The sequence below is a fragment of the Eutrigla gurnardus genome (genome assembly GCF_963514095.1).
Source record: "Eutrigla gurnardus genome assembly, chromosome: 6".
NCBI classification, from domain to species: domain Eukaryota; kingdom Metazoa; phylum Chordata; class Actinopteri; order Perciformes; family Triglidae; genus Eutrigla; species Eutrigla gurnardus.
The window spans coordinates 14,328,065-14,346,626 of record NC_139920.1 but is presented as its reverse complement, the minus strand read 5'-3'; the positions used below and the strand labels follow the sequence as shown (position 1 = coordinate 14,346,626).

The 18,562-nt window shown below is 43.2% G+C and overlaps 1 protein-coding gene across 1 annotated transcript in view; it reads left to right on the top strand.

The window, feature by feature from the left end:
- syde2 (synapse defective 1, Rho GTPase, homolog 2 (C. elegans)) overlaps positions 1-14,728 on the top strand; it is a gene marked incomplete at its 5' end in the record, with an annotated part of 40,076 nt that extends 25,348 nt beyond the window's left edge. Inside the window, 4 exons of the mRNA XM_084010916.1 lie at positions 91-217; positions 6,598-6,779; positions 7,376-7,607; positions 10,455-14,728. Coding sequence (XP_083867042.1) covers positions 91-217; positions 6,598-6,779; positions 7,376-7,607; positions 10,455-11,158 — 1,245 coding nt within the window. The 3' untranslated portion in view covers positions 11,159-14,728. The remainder of the gene's footprint in view (positions 1-90; positions 218-6,597; positions 6,780-7,375; positions 7,608-10,454) is intronic.
- Between the last annotated feature and the right edge of the window lie 3,834 nt (positions 14,729-18,562).

The window sequence follows — 18,562 nt, the reverse complement described above, 5'->3', positions numbered from 1 at the left end:
AGACTTGATCGATAGGGTTGTAAAAATGTCTGCCTCCGTGTCAAATGTTTTGTTTACTTGACCCACGTGTGCGTCTGTGTGTGCTTCCAGGTGGTGGGTCTCTACCGCCTGTGTGGATCCGCCGCCGTGAAGAAGGAACTCCGAGAGGCGTTTGAGAGGGACAGCTGTGGCGTGGAGCTTTGTGAAAACACGTATCCCGACGTCAATGTCATCACAGGTAAATCCACACACACTCAGTGTTGTTAGGGACCTTTCTGGTCTACTCTCTTACCTGCTCTTCATTAAGGTATTACATAATACATGATACAGAACATGAGGTACTCTCAGGGTTACCATGAAACAGGAAACAATAAATATATATATATAGTTTTATCCTGAAAACTTACAACATAAAGATGTCCACTTTCCCATCAAAAATAAAATCGAGCATCAAATCAGAGGCGGGAACCAGTGAATATTTGTCATTTTTGCTTGAATAATAATAATCAAAAAAATGCTAAAATGGATTTTTATTCTAGTTAATTAATAAAAGTATTGCTTGATCCTTTTATCTCTAGTTGTGACTGATCTGATCTCTTAAAGTCAAGGAGTAGAATTTCAATGAAGAATTTGAGACGAATGAAACATTTGTGGAATTTTTTTTGAGACCTTTCATGGACAAAAAAAAATAGTATTGAATTATATCAAACATGTTTAAATCAACGTTTATTGTACTAGTATTGCAACTTTATTTAAACAGCACTTTTTTAGCAAATTGCTTTGCACAAGATTTGAAAAAACATTTTAAAAACTGAAGAGAAACTAGGGACACTTTAAAACACGCTGGCTGAGCTACTTAATTAAGCGACCAAGGCTTAATTGCCCCATCTGCATTAATAATAAAACAGAGGACATTACTTAAATGGAGTCTGGATTTGAGTATTGATCCGGTCCTTGGCCCAGTAAACGTGTCTGGACTGGTGTGTCCTCTGCAGGTAGGTCAGCCCCTGTGTACATGTGTGAGTCTGCTGTTTGTAGTAAAGCATTCCAGCAGTCAGCTAACAGTGTAGGCCTCAGCCCGAGGCAAGCGCCCACACACACACACACACACACACACACACACACACACACACACACACACACACACACACACACCAGGCCATGCTGTACATTCAGGTCATTCTTTCTCCTGCAGGTTTGTGGTTGAGACATGCTCTGTAATGTCCCTAATGGGACACGTTTTTGTAAATCCACAGTCCTCAGTCTCGTTGTGATGGCAGAGTGAGAAAGTTGTTTTTATCGCCCCGCAAGTAGCGCTGCAAATGTTATGCCCCTCTGTGTATTATTTAAAGCCAATCATTTAAATGCCACTCAGATTCCTGCGAGTCGAAGCCTCTTTTCCCGCTCCGACGCTGTGAAATTACAAATGGAAACAGTGAGTTACAGCACATCTCACAGCTAGTCTGCAGCTTACGAAAACAGCCGTGTCATTGGATTGAGTAACGATCCCAGCAGTGAGACACACGGGGGGGGGGAAGTTGTAGAAAATGACTCGCTCATGATTTTTTTGTTTCTCCCACAAAAAGAGGAAGACCGTGGAAACCCCTGGACATTGTAGGGGCTGCTGTTGGTTTTGGGGAGAGGCCCGCATAGGCGTCGTCCTATCATGTCTGCTTTGATCCACACGCATTTGCATGGCAGAGCAAAGAACACAGTTAACAGTTGAGCGGGTTCGAAAAAAGGGCCAGCACCAGCGCGGATTGTTGGGTTTTGCCCGCTGCCTAAATTTGCTCCACCAAGCGAGTTGCTGTTGCAGATGGGCCCGAGTGAGTGGAAGAGGAGAGGGAGAGGGGGAAGGGAGGCAGATGAGGGGTTTACGGTGTGCGCAACAAAAATCCATCTGGGGGTATAATCATGGATTTAGTCTCCAAACAGACTGTTCTGAAACATTTGGTCAAAATTTGCCCGTTGATTGACCTTCTTTGGCGTTTTCTTGCCAGTATTTTGAAACGTAATCTCCTCATGTTTCACGAAAAGCCTTCTAATTTCTATTCATATCTAAAGGCAAATGTCCCCTCATTTTATATTACGTATGTCTTCAAAATCTAGTTCTAGATTAAAATTGAGTCCCTGCAGTGCAGAGTCAGGCTGGAGGCTAATGAGCGAACAGCAAACGGACGAGCTAAGAGGACTGGCGTGTCACACGGCTAATTTAAAAGCGGAGGTAGTGAAAGGGATTATCCAGAGATCAGAGTTCAATCCAAAGCTCGCAAAACACGCTCAGTGCGCGGCCCTCGATTGTTTCGAGTCACAATTCGTTGTCAATGTGAGCAACATGGCATTGAAAATCGAGACAACCCGTATTATCTGGAGGAGTTTCGTGTTCAGTAAATAGTCCTTCTGCTCGGCAGTTAATCTGTTCACGTGTGACACTTCAGAAAAAGAGTCCGAAGGATTCATAACCTCCGCCGGCCTCAAATGTTCCCTTATTTAGCCTACAAGAGAGGTAGAGGATTCAGTGTCCAGGTCATTACCCCTCATAAAACCACACAAGATATGTTTCAGTACAAATTAAACAAAACATATATAATGTGTTAATTAGTGAGCTCCAGAGATGCCAGTAGGAGGATTTTTATTAACCTTTTGACGGAGCTCAGCTTGCTGTTTCCCCTGTTTCCAGTGTTTATGCTAAGCTAAGCTAACCAGCTGATGGTAGCTTCATAGCCACTGTATTAGAGTGGTACCGGTCTTCTCATTGAACTCTCAGCAAGCTGATTAGTGTATTTCTATTTCATTAAATGGGTATTTAAAGTGCTCCTTCTTATTTCCAGCCACTTCAATTAACTCCCCGTATGTTTTCCTCATTAATAACGTCGGGGACGTTTATTGGAGCATTATTTCAAATACCAAATGATGTTTTTCTACCCCGCCTTATAGATCACTGTGGACTATTTTTAGAGGACACTGTAGTGACCTTAACTAATGATTAAGCCCTCAGCTCAACCTGTTTTGGCCTTTGTGCGGAAACCAAGCTTCCGAAGTGAACCAGTGATGGGAAACTTGTCCACATATCTGTCTTCTATCCTCGGAAAATGAGACCAGTGTGTCCCGGGCCCTGCTCGCTGACAGCTCAGCCCGGTTATTGATCCTCGTTTGTGGTCTTTTAATTTGCCCTGCCTGGCTCTTCTTTTCCGTAGCCTACTTCCCTACTCCCCCCCCCCCCTCTTCAGCAGTAAACCAGTGAAGACATGGAAAGTCATTAACAAGTGCCTCCTTTGTTGCCGAACAAACACAGATGGTATTTGGCTCACGCATGGGGGATTAGCTGAACCCTGGGCCGGCCGGGGAAGCAGGCAACCACTTTACAAAGAGCTGCAGGCCTGTGTGGGTGTCAGAATAGTTCTTAAACGGGGGGTCGGGAATCGTAAAGACATATTTTCCGATAAATCTGTGAGTAGCACGAGAGCGCTGCTGTTCTCAGATTGAGGGGTTGAGGTTAGCCTCTGTTGGTTTTTCGGGGGGGACCACAGTGTAAAGCTTTACCGTGCCACCGGACAAGGCAGCAACGCACACATCTCCTCTGGCCCCCCCTAGTGCTGCGGGGGCGTGCGGGACAGCGGGGGGGGTCAGGACGGAGAACAAACCCCCATTTGTTCTGCAGGCGAGGCGTTGACTGCAGCACTGACAAGAGGAGTGACCTTCCGCTTTGTTTGAACAAGGGGTCAAAGGTAGAGCCATGCCCCAGTGCATTGTGTGCCTTGTAGTGTTTGGTGGCACATTTGGAACATTGATAGTCTGAATTGATGAGAGAAAAACATTTTACTTCAAAATGCTTTTTAGCCGCTAGAGTCGTCTGTAGCTTCAGTTGCATGTGTTGAAGGATCCAGCTTTTGATTGCACGACTCAATTGTGCTGTTGGGTCTTAATCAGCCAATACGTAGTTTAATTATCTGCTGTTATAAAGACGAACCCCAACGGTTTAAATGTGAGATAAGAGACACTCAGCGTGTGTTTGTTGTCAGCTTGGCTGTGGAGGAAAGTGAGACACCTGCAGGGGAAGCACACCTGTTCACCCCTGAGCCCATGACCTTGTGTACATATGTGTTTGTGTGTGCGTGCGTGTGTGTGTGTGTGTGTGTGTGTGGGTGTGTGTGTGTGTGTGTGTGTGTGTGTGTGTGTGTGTGTGTGTGTGTGTGCATCAGGCATCAACAGGGGCTAAAACACAAAAGTAAACACCAGCGCTGACTCATAGCAGGCTAATGATTTACCTGCTGAATCTCCTCACTTCAGCACATGAGCACCAGGCTTTACTGGTGTATTTTTTTCCTTCTAATTATTGAAATGCAAAGAGCATAAACACACAGTCATATATTGAATGTGAGGGAAAAAGAGGGATGTTTGTGTTTCATGAAGAAGCGCTCACATTAAAGAGCCCTGCTGTTGTTGGGTCTAGATGATCTGCCTCACAGCACAGCGAAGGTCAAAGGGTCCACCATGCTTGAGTTTCCATTTCAGACAAAACATAACAAATCAAGAGGCACCTCCCTGCATTTGTATGCGCACACTTGCTTACCGGGAAGCAAAACAACCTTGCTTGAGATGAAGGTGAAAACACATGGCAGATTTTTTTTTTGCTTCCAGGCAGTCGGTGTTATTCCTGCGATGAGAAAAGCAGATTATTATTATCTCAGTAAAGTCTCAGGGAAGATTGGCAACGGGAAGCTGGAGGATGTTCACAAAGCATTTCCATGTAATCTCATTTGGAAATCGCCATGTGTAGAGCGTTAAGGAGAGAGAATGTATCTTATCGCTTTCTGCTCAGAACAGATTTCATACCAAAACCTGGTGAAGATAAACGATAACCCAAGTGAATCAGAACTGAAAAACAAACATGGAAACATGTCGCCATAGATCAGCTACGCCGGCACAGAGGATGTTTTAGCTGCATGTTTTACTGAAGCCATGTTAAGAGTGGGACATTGCTGAGTTATGGCTGTCAGCATGTTGGTCTACCTGAGGTTGTAGGGCTGACACGGGGCTTGTTTGGTTATGAGATGTTTTTCTTCAGAGCCACCTCTGCCTGCCTCAGGAATGCTCAATAACTCTCTCTGTGTAAATGTGTGTGTGTGTGTGTGTGTGTCGGGACGTGTTGAATCTCGAGTTCAGAGGAAAGAGCTTCAAAAGCGAGATAACACAGTCGCTGCTTTGTTTCTGTTATGATGGTAGCCGGCAAAAACTGTACATTATATATTATTTACAATTTACATTTATTACAATTATTTAAAATTACAATTTATTATATACAAAGGTAATTTCATAAACGTAGTAACAAGACTTTGCAACACAGAGCTAAATGCTAACGTCAAAAGTGAAAATGCTTCCAATGTTTACCAGTTTAGTTTAGCATGTTAAAAATTAGCACTGAGATGAATGGGAATATCTTTATTTTATATATTAGATTATTGCAATGATGAGTGAAAGGACCAAACTTCTTAGGATCCGTCCTCAGGAGAATATGATCCCAGAAATAAATCATGATGAGTTCAATTTCAATTATTTCTACCTGTCGAATTGATTGTAAAATATGTTGAGGTATTGTGATTGATGAGCTTACAGTAGATCATGAATAGATATGTTTCCTTCCTACTGAATGTCACTGTGATACTGAACCCCAGCGCTAATCTGAGACTTAAGTGTAACACTGAACTGAATTCAGATCCTTCTTTTACTCTCTAATCCTGTTTTCAAACGCTCTTCTGGACATGTAGCCGTAGGAAAGTGTCATCACCTAAAAATGCAGAAATGTAACGTTGGTTTATGTGTGAGCCACAATATCCAGTTAGGAATAGACGTTAAGCTGTAATCCTCAGGCTCCCTTAAAGAGCAGAGCCGGGGACTTACTAGGATTAAAAAAGGGAGCGCGTTAAATTGTGCCCTCCGTTCTCCTCACTGGGCCTTAAGGGTGGTTTGATCAACAGCGTGCTTCACCTTCAAGTCATTTTACCGTTGTAGTGACAGTAGCCCATAAGTCTTTTTATTAATTATACTATATAGTCTCTTACTCTGCTTGATCAGCTCTTACTGGAGTGTGTTACCGTGGAGCAGAACCAATATTGCTGATGACACAGCCTCTGGCCGTCTCTGAAAACTGATCCAGCTTCACGCGGAGGTAAAAGAGAGCAGACACTCACCACAAACAGCTGTCACGCTGCCAAGAGCCTTTCTTATTCCCATATTTACCCCCCCCCCCCCCCCCCCCCCCCTCCTTGCCTTTGATGAAAAGACATGCCAGTGATATTTCAGGGGCTTAGTGGAGACAGTCAGCGTGGGTTTCATGTTTTCACCGTAGCTTTTGTCTCAACTACGGGGCGGCTGAAGTCACAGGTGTGAACGTGCCGTCACAGACGCCAGCCCCCCCCCCCCTTCACACAGACGAGGGGGGGCAGACGCCACAGGATCCTCCACAGAAACTGTTATAGATATTGTTAGTGATTTGTCAGGTGTTAAAGCTGCCTCTGTTCTCAGTTCAAGTGTGGGGATACTCATTAACACATTTAACATCTACTCCTGCAGCACTTTTGTACTCATGCTCTATTCTGTGTCTCTCTGATGTGTCAGGAGTACTGAAGGACTACCTGCGAGAGCTGCCCTATCCCCTGATCACCAAGGAGCTGTACGAAGCCGTGTTAGAGTCCATGGTCACCAGGCCTCTGCGGATCGGACCGGCGGGCTGCGAGAACGAGCAGGCCGACTCGGAGCACACCGTCGGCCTGCTGGACAACCTGCCCGACGTCGAGAGGGTGAGGAAGACAAACTGTCATCATGCTCACATATTGTCACAGAAGTGGTGGTGAAAGGGATCGTTATGGCATAGATAATGATGGTAATAGGAAGGGTCACTGCTGTTTAACTATTAGGTTGTCCTTTACATCAGGGGATGTTAGTGGTGTTGGTGCACAAGCCAGTACTACACAGTGTCATTAACTACTTCTATTCATAATTGACACAAAATGAAAAACTAAGTATTACTGAAGCAGATACCGGTTACAATATTTGAGAGTTATAATGATATATCCACCAATATTATTTTTCTTATTTTCTTTCTTCCATAAAGAAGTATACCATTGTGACTAAAGATAAACTTCTTTTCAGTACTGCAGTTACTTATCAGCTGGCATACACTGTGCTGGTACTGCTGTATCCGCCTTGTCCGTTAAAAGTGTAATTTCTCTTCATGTCCGACAAGAAATATAGCATTTGACTGCCACAAATAGCTTGCTGAAGGTTTTTTTTTTTTTGCAGCGTAGCTCTGCTGCTGCCAATGGTACTACTACAACTACTAATCATAATAATAACATGCCTTGTTTGTCTGTGTTTGCGCACGTGTGTGTAACAGATGACACTGCAGAGGCTTCTCGACCACCTAAAGCTGGTCGCCTCCTGCCAGGAGGTGAACAAGATGACGTGTCAGAACCTGGCGGTGTGTTTCGGCCCGGTGCTCCTCAGCCAGCGCCAGGACGCGTCCTGCCACACCAACCGAGTCTTCATCGACTCCGAGGAGCTGGCCAGCGCCTTGCACTTCAAAAAGCACATCGAAGTCCTGCATTACCTGCTGCAGCTCTGGCCTGGTGAGGACACTTGATAATATTTGACAATATTTTACTATGATAAATACAGTTCTGCAAGATAGTTTGGTATGAAACACATCCTGTTTTATAATCAGGTAGTAGTATGTCAGTAAGTCTTGTACGACTCCAGCTCTGTGGCTCGACTCCACAAAGGGCCGTTAAAGGGCCGCTTTGATTCTTGTGGTTATCCGCCAGTTGCACAGCTGATAGGCATTGGCCACCAGCTGTTGCCTCCTCCGAGATGAAACTCGCCACAGAGCGCTTCATCGTGGCAGATAGAGCCAATCAGAGCCAGCCAGTAAGCCCCAATGTAAACCAAACTTTCGAGGCGTGGCAACGTGTCTTTAAGATAAATTAGCGGCCGAGGACCAGCTTCACTCACACGCAGGTCATCTGTCTGCCTGCACAGCTGCCCTCTGCCAGCTGCAGCTGTCTGCTCACTTTGAGATATGAAGGGACCCAAAGATTATTCAGGAGGAGTGGAGGGTGATGGAAAAGAGCTGCCGACCAAGGGGTACTGCAACTAATAGCAACTGCTATTGCCTCTACCATTAGCGTTTCATTTCCAATCGATGTGTGGCCGTTCAGTGGCCACTGCAGTGCATTTAAAGCTCCAGCTACTGTGGAACATTGAATATAACTTTACAACATTAGAAAATGGTGCTCTGCCGAGATCATTTACTGCTATTATAGGACATAATCTCATCACTGTAGTTGGCAGTTTGCCTGTAAACATTGAACCTTTTTTTAAATATATATTTTAATAACCAGAGGTGATGAGAAAATCCATTTAAATCCAGTTTCATATATTCACAGTCATCAATCCAAAACCAGACGGCAACCTGGCAGAAATGCCTGAAAAGTTGCATTCTCTGTACAGGCCATCAGGGGGCGACTCCTCTGGTTGCAAATAGAAGTCCAATAACATAACAAATTGTATACTTATGCGTTTGTAAATCCCAGAATTGCTGGTACTCTGGTGAACTACAAGTAGAATTTCAGGAGACAAAAAAAAGTGTAAAAACATTTTCTTTGAGAGGATAGATCACACATTCAGACAAAGGAGGAGGGAGATGGGCTGAAGTGGTCTTAAGGAAGGCTTGCACTTGTTGTGCCCTCCTGTCTGCAGCCGATGTCACACGGCTAGTGCCCATATTGACCTGTAATAAACTTGGCAAACCTTTGGGTCCAGGTTCAAGCCTTTGTTTACACCCTCGGTGACATCTCCATTCCATCCACTTCCCCCAGCTCAGAGCGCAGGACGCCTCAACTATAATTAAAGACATTCCAGGCTTAACCTTAGCCCTCAGCCCCTGAAGCTTCACCCTAACATTTCACAATCATTATGGGATATTTTCAGCCGCCTCTTCACGCCTCTCACACACATACCCGACCCTCCGAGGCATTGTTGCTTGGCCCTCAAGCATGCAAGTCTTTGGGCAAGCGCAAAGGCATCCGACACTAGCGATGCCGTTTACAGTTAGTGTGAGAGAGCATGAGCACACGTGTGTTGAAGAAACAGGGAAAAAGGAGAAAATCAGCACATAAAGTAAATGTTGCCTATTGTAACAAAAGGAGCAGTGTTTTTGTCCAATTCCTGCCTTATTCCTTTTTTCTGCTGACAGCTAATAACACAAGTCAGTGTCCTCAGTGAGTCATGTCTGAAGTTAAATAACACATTGTCTCTTAAAGGAGGAGGATGTCTGTTTGTTTTAGCTGATAATTGCTTAAATCTTTTCTTTCAGTAGAGTTGCAAGAAATGCAACCTCTGCACATAAACACTGTATCACCACTTGAGTCATAAAGTCATAATTTTTATTATAGATATTATCTGAAACCTCTCTCATACCCTGCACTAAATACAATCCAGTATTGTATGATGCACCTCTTGTACTTGACTTCTAGACATAACTTTTAACCCTTTTTTTGTTCCTTTCAATCCAGTCAGGGAGAGCTAGCGGTGTCAACAAGTGTAGGTACACAGAGATAAAGACAGACAGGTAACCGGACTGTGCTGGTTGGGTTGGAGTGCTCGCTGTTCCCTTTTCGGGGCACAAGTCAGACGATTCTTTCATAATGTCCAAACAGAGTTTTTGGCTTAGTTCATATTTAAGTTTGGTTTAGTCAACAGTTGATAACACATAGTACAGAAAGATGGCATTTAAGTCACGGTGTGCAGTGGTGTGACTTCAGCATGCGTTTGTCTGACTTTGAGCACGGCATGGCATGTTCACATTATTATGTCGGGGCTCCTATGATGTAATTTATTGCTGGCTTATCCAGATATCTTTGTTGCCCAGATAGAAGTTAATTTAAATAAATCTCTTATCTCATGTTCCAAAAAAGCTTTGTTGTTTTAAAGGCATGTTTTTTTAAATGTCAGTTTGACCGTGAAATTACCAAACGTTTACGGGGACCTTTAACACTTAAAGGGTCAGTTCACACAAATCACAAAATAATAGTGTTTTGTCATTTACTCCCAGTGATCCACGGATGGTTTTGGTTTTGTGACTTTGTGTTGTTTTTGGCACTTTGGCAACTTTGGCACACAAAACCAAAATGATCTGCATGGCTAGATACCACGAGGAGTATATGATAATTTATTTTCCTTTTGTAATTTGGGTGGGCTAACCCCTTTATTTCATCATTTTGGGAAATATACTTTCCAGAGGTAAATAAAAGCAGTCTAATGGCACCTCTTGCTGCTATTTACTGTACAGAATGATTTCAGTATTTAACTCTTGGCAAGAAATCAAATAAGCTTATTTCCCAAAATGTAGAACCATTCCTTTAAGATATACATCTATACATCTCATTAACTCTGCCTCTTCCTGTCTACTTCTCCAGTCGTGGACCCCCTTGGTCGATCCTCCCAGCCTTCTGCCCCTTCTTTGGCTCCGACCTCGTCTGACCTGCTGTCAGCTCCTCCCCTACGGCGGAGAAAAGAGCGCCCCCAGGTCCTGAACCTCTCTGAAGCAGAGATGGTGGGCGTTCTGCGGCCAAAACCGGGGCGCCTGGACAGTCCCAGCAACCGCTATGCCGGTGACTGGAGCGGCTGTGGCGAGAGCTACTTCCCCTGTGACATCGTGCTTCCTCCCAACAAAGAGGAGGCGGACTATGATGACGTGGCCTCTGAGGACACAGAGATAGCTGAGGAGGTGCAGGAGAGGCCTGAGGACGCAGAGGAAGATAAAGGGCAGACGGTAAGAAGTCCTGCGTCTGATCCTGCTGAGCAGGAGCAGCCTCAGAGAGAGGAGGTAGTGAAGGTGGAGGAACAGGAGGAGCAGGAGGGGGAGGAGGAGCAAACAGAGAGTGATAGTTCAGGCAATGGGCAGCCATTAGAGGACAAGGAGGAGGTGAGGGTATGCGACCACATCCTGCCCCCTCGTCTGCCCAAAGAGCACACCTACCAGGCTTACATGAAGATCCAGGATATCAGCCCCGTGCTGAGCAACAGGGTCAACCTGAGAGACCTGCAGGAGAGCATCGACACTCTGATAGGAAACCTGGAGAGGGAGCTCAACAAGAACAAGCTCAATGTGGGATACTGACTCCTGTTACAGTGATACGCACACACACACACACACACATATCCACTCACACACTCATAAAGACGTATGGGGTTAGGAGAAGACCTTTACCGATCAAGGTGCTTCAGGGTAGAGCCAGTGTTTCCACGGCGATCCTATGATGTTGGCGCGGTGCTGCTGTACAAACCTAAAGGACAAGGTGAGAAGAAATGCAACGGGGCACTTCTGGCGTTTGTACCTTACCCATAGACATTCCGCAATGTTTTGAATTTACCTTTTGATTTTGTCGACCGTCTTACTTCATGTTGAGTGTTTGTTTCAGTCTGGTTCTGTGTTCCATGTTGTTATCGTTGCTTCTCTTCTTATTAGAAGAACCCATTGACCCCTCAGGGGTTTAAAAGGTGCCTTAATTGTGTGAAGGTGGTACGTCAAGAGGAAAATCCACCCTGAAATAAAATGCGCTCCCTCGTGTGATCTTGATACCGATGGGATAACCTCTATGATGTTATGAAGATCCACCCCGGGTACTATGGCGCTCCACTCATGCTAGCTTTTAAGCGGTGATACTGGTGCCAACGTGTGTAGAGAAAAGCTACTGATACATCCCAGTTTCAGACTTTCCCCCCAAGTATTTGTTTGGCTGGTGTCTGAAGGAGCATTTGGACACTTCCACAGCGACGAAGTGGTACGAATACATCTGGGATTTATCAGGCCTCTCAATTAGGAATTGGTTTCCAACAAAAATATTTAATTATGTAATTAGATTAATGAAAAAATGTGAAAAGAAAACCATGTCAGTTCTACAGTCAAGCCAGGCCCTCTATCACTTTTGGCAGTGGATGAAAAATGTTCCACTGTTTTATTGAACCCTGCTGTTGACTAGAACTGTATGCTGAGTTTCTAGCTTCTACCAGCTTTTTTCCCCCGAGCATGTAAACATAGTGTTGAGTAAATACAAACCAAGATTTAAGGAGGAAACTCTGTACATTCTGTTTGAGGGTGGATTTCCTTTTTCTTTTTTTTTAAGGCAGCAGAGAGCTTTTCTATTGAGGTATGACACACTAAATGTTGTATAACAATAATGCACTTATGAGGCAGGCAGTAGTGTGTAGTAGTATAATTGTCATAGTTCATGCAGTAAATAAAATGGACTGGGGAGTGAGTTTAGGGAGAAAACAACCCGCCACTGAAACCTTCTCTTAAAGATAAATATGAAAGAATATGGCTTGAAATTGATTTAGGTTATGCATTGTGCAAGAAACAGAAAGCATTACGGTAGAGACGCATTTGATTTTAAACGGGCAACTAAAAACAGAGAAAATGTGTTTCATGTGGCATCATATATACTTTAGGCTTAAGAGAATGGTGCAACATTTTGGGAAATTTGCTTATTCACTTTCTTGCCGAGAGTTAGATGAGAAGATTGATACCACTCTCTGTATGCTAAATTTTGCTTAGCATTTCTTAGCTTAGCTTAGCTTAGCATAACGGTTGGAAGTGGGGGGAAACAGCTAGCTTGGCTCTGTCCAAAAGTAACAAGTAACCAGCACCTCTAAAACTCACTAATTAACAAATGACATCTTGTTTGTTTGATCCGTGAGTTTGCGCTATGCTAAGATTAGCTAATTTATCACACTTCTACCTCTCTGCAAAACAAAACAAAAAAGCAAATAAGCTAAATTTCTCAAGATGACAAACTATTTCTTTAAAATACCACCAACCGGTCACCTTTGTGCTATTTTTTTTTTTTTTTTTTAAACAGTGAAATAAAACAACCGAAATGTGAAGCACAATTTCCAGAGCAGCGGTGGAAACTGTTAGCGGAGGGCTTCAGTTAGTGCAACTTAGCTAGCTGCCTAAATCGACAAAGGACGTTTTCAGCAATCCAGGGATTCAGAATGATCAGTATTTAACCTATATATGTATATGTATATAATTATATAAATGTATTCGGAGTATATTATTTTTACAGCTTCTATTTCAATGGTGTATTTAAATACTTCTGATGACCTCGTAGTGTTGTAGCAATAGTCGCTTTTCCTCCCTTCAAGCTACCTGTACACATCTTAATGTGCTGGACTAATGGTACAACTTTAGCTGTATATTATATGGTAAAATCATGCGCTTGCAGAAAAAAAGTGATATTTTTATTGTATATATTTGACATTGTTCGTGTCTCTGGTGGACTAAGCTGTGTGTTCGTGATTATTGGTGTTTTTTTTTTTTTTTTTTTAAGGTACTGAACGTTGCATGGTCAAAAGCTTTACTGACATAAACAAGGCTTTCTCTCATCTGCCTTTGTATTTGATATTTATGTGTAAAAAGACTTATTTTGTAATGTATGCTTGTTTGTTCCTCACCCTGTTCATCCATTGGACATATGACTGTACTAGTCAAGCTTTTCTCCAGAGGACTTAAAGGAAGAAAGTGACTTCAAAATGATGCAGTATCATCAGCATTATGTTAGAATATGGCAATTCATTCCCACTACCAAACAAACCCTACAGTCTTGTTTTATTATTTTTTTTCTTAAATGAAATAAAAGAACATTTGCGTCACAAAGTTTTAATTGTGGAACCCAATTGCAGAATTTAACTGTTGTTTTAAGAAAGAATGGACTTGAAAATGGACGATTGATTTGGGGGTTTTTATTTTGCATTTTATTCATCTCTTCTGTCCCACACTCCGCTCTCCAGCTTGGTGTCTGTTCACAGTCCTGCTGTTTCATGGTGGTGGAGCTGCGGCGGCTGTCAGTCTGGGCAGGTTTGGTGAAAGTGAGTTTCAGCAGGGTTCCTTTCAAACCATCTGTCTGCTGCAGCAACACAAAAACAACCAAGGCAGTAGAGAAATAGAAAAGTAGAACGGAAGTAGAATGGTACTGGATGAAAACAGCTAGTTATTTGGAATGTTGATAACACACCTTAGTTTCACACTCACTAGTTTGAGGACTTCGTTTTTGGTCTACCGTCCACATGAAGACGGCGTTTTCCTTTTTGTCTCTTGTTGATGCCCATCACGAAGCAATCCTCAATTCCCCTCTAGCAGCAACGCAACAGATAGAGTGCATGAAAACCCTTTACATGCTCCGTGCTAGTTAACTGCTCATTTGCCCATTCCTGAAAAACCTCACCTCAGTGAGTCTGCCGCAACAGTTGCAGCGGCAACACCACATAAAGGAATGTGCGCTGCTACGTTGATGTCCGTTTTACTTACATACTGTTTCTATGTTTACAGTATAGAAAGACGTGGGAGAGCATCATCTGCAGTTTCATTTTGATAATTTCTTTTTTTTAATAGGAAATTCTAAAATGCTAATTTCTGCTTGCAACCATCCATTTTGATCTCCCTGTCTGTTCTGGCATCCTCTAAGCTCCCACCTTTTCACCTCGATCTCACTGAATATATCTGGAAACGCATGCATGCACTCTTTGCATGTGTTACATCCTAGATTGTTAATCTTTCTGTCTCACCCTCTTTGTCCTTTGGAGAGAAAATGTCACGTGGTAAAGCATCACTAAACAAAACAGAAAAGTGCTTTGTATTGATCCCGAGAAATGTATGGTCATAATAAAGTATATTATTTTACATTCACATGTGGACTGTGTGCCTTTATTTTGGCAGAGATACTAACTCCATCATTGGATTCATGTGTAATGTAGTTAAGCTCATCATCTTTCTTACAGTAATGTTCCCATCACACAGGTAATATTGAAATCTACTTGAATGACCAGAACATTAAGCCATACTTCACCTTGAAATTGGGTCATATATGTAGTGGAAATGTAAAATGTATGTTCTCTTGACTGCCTCAGTGGGTCCCGCCCCCTATAAGCGGGTTGAAAACATGAGGTACTAGTGTTGTAGTCTCACCCCCTCTAACCAAAGCAGCCTCCGATGATGCATAATGGTGACATTTGTGTCATCGGAGGCTCTTTTTCAGAATAGAAGTACGGAGAGCTCCCGTCTCTGGGGAAAATGAGGGAATGATGCACGACCATTCAAAAATACTGCCGGGTTTCTAACGATACAGCTTAATGCAAATGGATGAAGTATTCCTTCAAAGGTTGAGTAGGTGATTCTATTCAGAAACACTTTTTGTTATATTACTTGAAATCCTTGTAACATATATAGCAATGAATAAATTAAATGCTCTGACATAAAACATTTTTAAAACTGTCATCTGTGGCAGGACTGTAAAAACCCCGCCCAATCAAAAAAGTCCCGCCGGAGAAATTAATTGGAAGGCCTGTCTGTCTGTAAATGCTTACTTCCTGTTTGCTGAACTCGAGCACCTGTTTGGCGTTCTGGGCCAGCGGCTTTGAACTGAGGTCTGAACGAAGGTGGCGGGACTTTTTCCAATTGACCTAATCTGTCTTTAACACTCACTTGTCCTAAAGCTTCCCTAACACTGGAACGGGATTTCACATATCTGATTATGTGGCGACTTAAAAAGAAAGAAACATTTATGTGCTTAAAAAAAACATGGTGGTCCTACAAACAAACAGGCCTGGAATTCATTCATTAAAAACAACAGACAAACTTTTGTAAAAATCATGTCACTCTCTCAACCTGACATAGCTGCCACATTTTTCTATACCATTCTGAACACTGTCTTTGTTTTATTAAAATCCACTGGGAAGATCTGACCTTTACTTCAGTAAAACTGGACTGTGTGTTATTCTTGTAGTCGTCTTTTTGCTGTGGGAGCACTGTAACCCAGCCTTAGCAGAGAACAGATAAATAAGTCGGGGAATTGCCCTTGTTGGCTTGTGGGAATCTCCCAGAACGACTTCCAGCTTCAGGGACATTCCCAGGATGCAGCTGCATTTAGCCATCCAGTAAAATCCACTGCTGGAAGGCTGCACTTTCACCGCGGCTCCCGAAAAAAAAACATTACTAGAAGCATTTGTATGATAATTATCCGACAATGTGTACCACAGGTAGGTTCTCAAACGGTTAAATTTCATATGAAGTATTTTTCCAAACTGAGATCTAAAACCGAGACCATGAAGACTGTGTCCAAGTGCCTCCAGCTGAGGTGATACATATCTCTGGCAGCTAGCATGAGAAGTCGGAGCAGCCGAGGGCCTTTCAGCACTAAATGGTTTTAAGTCTTGTTTGATGTCACTACTGTGGGTTCATATCACATTTTTATGGCTGCCTTGGAACAGCTATGAGAGAGCTCTAGGGTACAGCATGTACACATACCTGTCTGCACCCTGAAGCCCTGGTTTACGCCCCCACATAGTCAGGAAAAAACACCTACCTGCATTAAACCCTAAACATTCACACTGGAATTCTGTGGAGGTGGAACCAAAATGTTTAACTGACAGATTTAAATGTATATCATTTAAAACACAGATAATGTCACTGTCAGTCAAAAGTTATAAAAAAAAAGAAATATTCACTCAACATTTAATATTGATTTTAAATTCCATTTTTACATCTGGGGAAATAAAAAGACTGTTTTTAAAGCACTTTATCTGTGTTTGACTGGCAAAGCCGTTCTCTGAGGCTCAATACAAGCGCGAGTGAAATCCCATATAAAGACAGCGGTAGACATAATAACAGCGGAGTCAGGGTCGCCACTTGATATCAGGCTGTCTGGAGCGAAGCAAACTAAACTTTTGTTCATTTCTAATTTGGAAGCGACAAGAGATATGGGTGTCTTCAGGTAAACATCCTTGACAGCCACCTGCATGTGAAACCTGCCGGTTCCATTCATGTTTGCTGACCTTCTCTGAGTCAGTATCATGGCTGCGAGTCAACCAGCCAACCGCAAAAAACACACAGGATTTGTTTCAGACTTTATTTTTTTTGCGGTATAGTGTAGCGTCAGCCATGTGATGAGATATCGTCACAGGAGACATTTAAAAATCCATGTGACATTAAAGTAAAGCAGCTGGTGATATAATCTCAATAAGGGATTAACATCTGAACGACGTGGTCTGATGCAGTAATCACATTCCAAGGACACAATAACAGTAAAACATGCAAAATTCAAACTGTCATTTCTACATCATGCTTTGTGTGAAGTTTCCTATGAATGTTTGCAATGCTGTCTGAGCTCCGAGTTTGCCAAAAGTGGTATCAGGTGTGTGTAGCCAAGGTGAACAGTGTCAAAGCAAACAAACGCCAACTAAGAGCAAGAAAGCTCTTCAGATAAGAAATAAAGGATCCATTTATTTCACATCCAGAAGATGATGAAGTGTAAAAGAATATATAAAAATTTCGAGCACGTGTGTGTCAGCATATCAATTGTCTATGTATTTATTCAGATACAGTAACGGGCCTTTTGGTCACAATGACTAGATGAGTCCTGATTGGCCGTTGCTGTGTCATCACCTACAGTATTTGAGTCTCTTGAGTTAGAAGGTAGGTGAGTTACATTGATAATGGTTTTATGACAATGGTGGACTCAGGGGATGCTTTGAAACCCCTTACTTTTCTTTTTGGTAATATTTCTGCTCATAAGACTACTAATATACCCAATGAAGTACAGCCAAATTTGTTCTGTAAGCAAACATGCTCTAGCTTGCAGGTGGCCTTTTAGCTGTGAAGACAGTTTTGGATATCAATTTCCAATCCCCCAATAACCTAGTTTTTTGGGGGCTTTAATATTTTCTGCGGCCACTCTTTTGATTCAAACAAGGCTTTAGGCACATAACAGGGATTATCACAGTGTACATATCACTAGGTACAAATTACAAAGTCATACTGAGCATGTTTAGTCCTTTTGTGCATCTTTCATTGGACGTGTTCTGAGAGGCTCAGGTGGGTTAATGTTCTATACATACGACCCATTCACTCCTTATAAACATGGGCGAGCTAAGCCGTGATAATTGCTGGGAACCTTTACGCTGTGATCCCTGGGCATACATTCCATACATACAGTGCCCTTCAATAGGAGGGCTATTAAGCACATTTTAACCAAGGTCCCAGCCTTTCTGATGCATGTTTTTTTTTTCGGGGGGTCTTTTGTTCCCCTTTGGTCCGGCCCCTGTACTTGGCAGCTCATCTGAGGGCCTCGGGGCAGATCTCTTGACGCGCCGTTGACAGATCGGCCTGTTCTGGACCGCGGTGATGATGAGAGAGCAAACTAGAGGGAAAGAGGGGGGGACGAAGATGAGGAGAGAGTGAGAGGTGAAAGTGAAGAATGGAGGGAAGGAGAACACAGAGCAGCGGTGCTTCAGATCCTCGGGGGCCGGGCCTTACACAACACAGGCCCTCTCCTCTGTCCTCCCTGCCTTCTTCCCCCCTCCGCCTCCATTGCTCTGTCACTCAGGACTAGACTATTTCATTTTAATAAGGCTAATCCCTCCGAGAGGTAAGCTGCTCATCACCCCCCCCTCTCGCTCCTCCAGACGAGAGCAATCTCCTTTCAGCGTGAGGACAGGATGAGGGTGAGGGTTTGCTCCGCTTGAT